At 43.8% G+C, this 5,468-nt stretch overlaps 1 protein-coding gene across 1 annotated transcript; it reads right to left on the bottom strand.

The window, feature by feature from the left end:
- Positions 1–390: 390 nt before the first annotated feature.
- LOC121937920 (selenoprotein T2-like) lies at positions 391–3,093 on the bottom strand (the record flags this gene model as incomplete). Its single annotated transcript, XM_042481210.1, has 4 exons — positions 2,587–3,093; positions 1,243–1,353; positions 559–685; positions 391–478 (listed from the first exon to the last, which is right to left on the bottom strand). Coding segments are annotated over exons 1-4 (721 nt in total), but the record flags the coding sequence as incomplete, so codon positions are not given.
- Positions 3,094–5,468: the final 2,375 nt, after the last annotated feature.

The following is a 5,468-nucleotide window of genomic DNA, read 5'->3' as shown; positions in this document are numbered from 1 at the left end:
CCCTACAGACGTCCCCTACAGACGTCCCCTACAGACGCAGCAACGCTGAGCGTGCAGCTGGCCCCTCCCCCTCCTGAAAGCATCGTATGATTTCAGTGTGTGTATCAGAACTTTTCAAACATTTCCCAGCACATTTCAACATTATCGCGATATATCAATTATTGCAATAATTTTGGTCACGATTATCGTGATATGAAAACGTAATATCGTAACATCTCTACGTGCCGAGTTGCTCTTTGCGTCTGATAGATGTTTTTAAAATCAAGCTGCACATTTTGCTCGGATTTCAAAGGTTTAAATGCTTGTTAAAGACGTCAGAACGCGACACAAGAAAAGGTGATGTCGACCCGGGGTTAACCTCCGCGGTGCGATTCACCTGGACGGACTCACCGTTCAGTGTGACCTCGAAGGCTCCTGTAGACAGGAAGTGAGTCTCCATCATGTTACAGAGGAAGAAGGCCATCAGACAGGAGAAGATCTAACAAAAAAATCAGTGATACGGTTAAATCTGTTGCTGTGGTGACCGGCTGAAGCCTCTGCTTCCGTGGTAACAGGTACCTTGTTGTCCTGGCTCCAGGTCCAGGCTCTGGGAGTGTCGAGTCCGAGGAGGACGAAGGGATTCTGACCGCTGACGATCAGCAGGATGGCGAGGAGCTTCAGGTAGGAGATCAGGTTCCCGACACACCTGAGGAGAGACGGGAGGACCTCACTCGCTCGGCCGGGGCACAGCAGAAACTACACGGCCGCAAGATTTTAGGATGTTTTCTAGGATTTTAAATCACTTCTTGAAATTTGGGACATTTCAAGGATTCTAGGACTATTCCGGGATTTTAGGACATTTCTAGGATTTTTGGACTTGAGGGTCTTAGCTCGGATCTCTGTTGGGGGATCGTCCTTTTGCTCTTTTTGATCAACAAACTCTATTTTGATGCTGTTTTATGTCTCTGACACCTTACGGAGACTAAAGGGACAAAAACTATCCACAGAGTCAATCACTTTATTTAAATTGTGAATTAGAAAACGATTTGGGGGCCACCCGGCACTCTGTCGGGGGCCAGATTTGGCCAGCGGGCCGTAAGTTGAGTACCAGTGAGAGGGCAGCTACAGTGAGGATTCATTATTAATCACTACATCGTTAGAATTAATCAGAACGCTCGGCGATCAAACCGACGTCCTTTCGAACAAAACACCCAAACCTGAAGCTGAGGAGGCGGAGCACAATTTGGTGATGTCAGAGCTCACCTGTTGAAGGGGGTTGGGGGGTAGTTTTCTCCCTCGATGCGGATGTCCGGGTACAGCTGGCTGATCGCCCGCGAGTACTCCTGGAACACTTTACTGTATCCTCAGGAGATACTGAGAAAAACAAAACAGGGGACGCACCTGTCAGGTGAGTTAACGTGATCAAAAGACTGTCTTTTCATAAAACTGCTGTCTCTGCAGCAGGAAGATCCAAATGCTCCTGAAAGTGGCACTAAAAGAGCAGAGAAAAAGAGGCGGAGGACTGTTTTAACACTCTGATGTGCGAGCTTGTCGTTTTGAAAAAGTAATAACACGTCAAACAATCTCAAATTACAGTTAAAAAGCAAACTCAAATGTTTCTTAACACATTTAAATAGAAAAAGTTAACACAATTAAGTTTTATATTTGATAAGCACGTTTGGCAGAAATGTTTTCTTCAATAATTATTTCTTTTAAACCAACAATCAAATAATACAAAACACAACCATTTAAAGTTGAATGAATAAAGAAATAAATACAAATGCTTTCTTTAACAATCAAAATGTTTTATTTAAAAGAAAAATAACACACAAAAAAAAATCAGAAAATAACTACACAACAAAACAAAAAACATCACACGTAAATCTTTCTCACCAAAACTTCTTCAAAGAAAAAAAAATCCCCAAAATGTTTTCTTAAAAAAAATCATCAGACATCATGTCAGTTAATCCAATATTAAAAGAAAAATAAATCATTTTTCCTTCAAAAATCACCTGAAGTTTTAGAGAAAAAGCTTGCTACAGTGTGTCTTTGACATTGCTAAAAATGTTTAAATAATAATTTTAAAAAATACACTCAAATCTTTTCTTTAAAAATTGCCCCAAATTTTTACTAATAGAAAGTCCTGAAAATATTTTCTTTAGAAACAAAACAACCCATAAAATTAAAAAAACGAATAAATCAAAATGCAAAGCAAAGCGTTGTCTGTAAAAATCACCTATATTTTTAGAAATGTCTCCTTTGAAAGTCGGTGTCAAAATAAATACAAAATTCAGCCATCTGAAGTTGGATTTCCCTCCACTGAGCTACAGTGAACCTTCCCCTGCCTGCGTCGGCAGCACTCTCATAAATAGCGAACAGGCCCTAAGTCTGAGCGCGTCTCCGTCCTGCTCAGGGTCTGAGGTGTAAACAATGAGCTCGACCGACGGAAACACGTTTTGAATGTAAACCGGACACGTTTACACACTTTACTGAGCTGTCAAATGTGTTTGTGGCTCAGTCGGAGACACATTTTAACCCTTTATCCGGTTCAACGTTTGTCGCAGAGATTATTTTGTGATGCTAACTGTTAGCTCGATGCTAACTCACCAGTACTGGAACCGGAGCGTGGGCCCGGTGTACAGGGACGGCTTGGCGGGTCTCCCGGGCTCCGTGTCCGGCGGGCTGTCCGGGGAGAAGCCGGGGCCGTCGGCCGCCTGCTGTCCGCGCTGCGGGCTCGTTCTGCCGAGGTAAATGTCCCGGACCGTGAGGGCCGTGAAGAGGAGCAGAGCCGCCAGGAGGCCCGCCTGGCTGTACTCCGCCATGTCTGCTGAGTGACAGGAGGCGGGACCGATCTGTCCGGAAACCACGACACCCGCTACACCACGTCCGGTCAGACTCTTCACAATAAAAGAGCCGAGGAACCGAGCGGTCCGTTCAGCAACAAAAAGCAGAAGTCTGTGATCGATAATGAACAGTCTGATACTCCGGGCAAAGCGTTTCATTCGTACATGTGAAAGGCGGGAAATAAACCCCCTCTGAAAACACACGATGAGCTCTAGTGGACATCTTTTTATTTCCTTTATTTCCTTTAAATCTCATGCCATTCCCCTGATTTATTGTATTCTGTTTATTTATTTGGTTTTTTTTTATTTTAATTTTATGGTTAATTGTATTACTGTGCCTTGTTAAAAGTTGGTGACTTTGTGTTTCATAACATTTGTAAATAAAATCTTTTAAAAAAAAAAGAAGTTTGGTTTCACTTTGTGAGCTCGTGGCGGCGCAGCGTCGTCTGTCCCTCTGAAGGTCTGTGAGCTGTGCCGCTTTCTGTCCGTGTGTCTGTCGGATGTCTCCGCGTCGGTTTGGCTGCAGTACAGACGGCAGACATGTGAGTTGTCAGCGCGACAGACGGTCAACTTAACCGCGAGTTTTCCTTCATTTTGATGTCGGAGGCAGTGTGCAGCATGGATCTGTGTGCAGCATGGATCTGTGTGCAGCAGGCTCCCAGGAAGTGCGCCACTTAAACTTATTTGCTTAAAGTTAAGCTGTGTAATAATACACGGGGCAATATTACAAGGCACCACCTTTTATTATATTTTTGTGGGCACAACACTTTTTGATTCTGTTAATTTAATTTCTCCGGTCGAGATTACCGTATGATTCCCTGATAAGTTGTAAATACATTTGTGTGTGTGTATGTGTGTGTGTGTAGAGAGATATTTATACCATTATCTGATTATCATGTAAATATTAAAACCAATCCAGGGTGTGCAGCAGGCCCTACAGCTATGGCAAGCCGGAGCAGCCACAAAGCGCCACTTTGAAACAGGTTTTGTCAGATGAAACCCGCTTCCTGCAGACTGGGGCGTGTAGTGCGGCCACACTGCGAAGTGTGCAGACTGTGCGACTATATCTGGTTCATCGCAGCCCTCCCGGCTCTGCGCACTACCGACCACCGAGCGATGCATGCCGGTTAGATTAGTGGAGAAGCCCCTGGCTGTGGTCCAATCACTGAGTGAGATGAACCGGAAGTACCTTAGGCTGCCATGACAACAGCTGTATCCTAATATTAAGGAAAGGCGCAGCGGTGCTTCCTTTATAACTCCCTCAGCAGAGGGGACACTGCTAACGACAACTAGCACTTTTTTAGATCCTCGTTACAAAGGGACTGAAGAAAGCAGCAAATAAAGTTTTTAAAAGAAAACACAAATATAACAGTTACGAAAGAAAACCTTTTTGCTGCATACGAAACAATCCAGTGAGGATGTGCTTTTTGTAGTCCATCATGTGAACATTGTCGTTTCATCACAGCTGATCCACGTCAATAACATCCGCCGTCGCGTCACCACAGAGCGAGGAGAGGAGCGGTCGGATTCTCTGAACACCGTGATCGTCTTTTCCTGAGTCCTCATGAAGTCTCCTTCACATCTCTCCGTGGCCTCGTGACGTTTTCTCCAGATAAGGAAAAGTGGTCAGGAAAGGAGATTATTTGATTATTCTGACCGAAGATATGAGCGGGATCAAACATTTGACTACCCTCGATGGATGCCATGTGCACTCTTCTTGCGCTTCTCGCCCGTGATGTGAATTAGATGCACACGAGCTAATGTCATCTTTAAGCTGACGTTTAACCACGTGCATCAGCGTGTGCAACTAAACAGCTAATGTCAGCTCACGTAGCAAGTGGGTGCTATTTAGCTAACCCTGAGTGATTGAGTCTTCAAAGAGTGACACTAAATGCACATTCATTATCTTTGTATATACCTGCTTCTATTTATTTCTTTTTTATCTAGTTTTTTTTAGTGATGCACCTTTATACCACTTTACATTTGGTGCTGCTGTAACACTCTCTCTCTCTTATCTTATTTATGTACATATTTTAGTGGATAGGCTAAACAATTTATAGTTTATCCCATGGATGTATTTTAAATCTGGATACAGCTGTGGGGGCGGGGCCTCGTCCATTCCTATGAGAGCTGCTCATTGGCACATGAAGCAGAGAAAGTTCTTTTCCGGGTTTAGAAAAGTGTAAAATATCTGGGTCTACTGGCCCATAGAGCAGCATAGTAGAGATTAACGTCAGCCAAATGCTGCCGAGTGGTTAACTCTGACCGGCGGAGTGACCGACTTCCGGATTAGCACCTCGGCTAGTTTGAATGGTGGTCTAAAAAATGTAATCTTGCGGCTCTTTTAGACTTTCTAAATGTTATCAAACCGGATGGTTTACATCCAGACAGGGATAGAAGACGTTGTACGGGTTTTGCTGCTCACAAAACAATATTTACTGATTTACAGACGTCCCTTTCCTCGTGTTAGCAAATGGGGAAAAGTTTTTCTGGGCCAGTGTTGTCACGTGACCGGCTCAAACGCTGTAATTCCACTTTCAGCCAATATGTACATTTTGCATCAACGCATGGCGCACTTCCTGGAGGGTTAGTTTATCCTCATTATTTCTGCAAATAGTTGCTAAATAGCCATATATCTACCTTTAT

Source organism: Plectropomus leopardus, unplaced genomic scaffold (assembly GCF_008729295.1).
Source record: "Plectropomus leopardus isolate mb unplaced genomic scaffold, YSFRI_Pleo_2.0 unplaced_scaffold27878, whole genome shotgun sequence".
Lineage (NCBI taxonomy): Eukaryota > Metazoa > Chordata > Actinopteri > Perciformes > Serranidae > Plectropomus > Plectropomus leopardus.
This window is presented reverse-complemented; position numbering and strand designations above follow the sequence as displayed.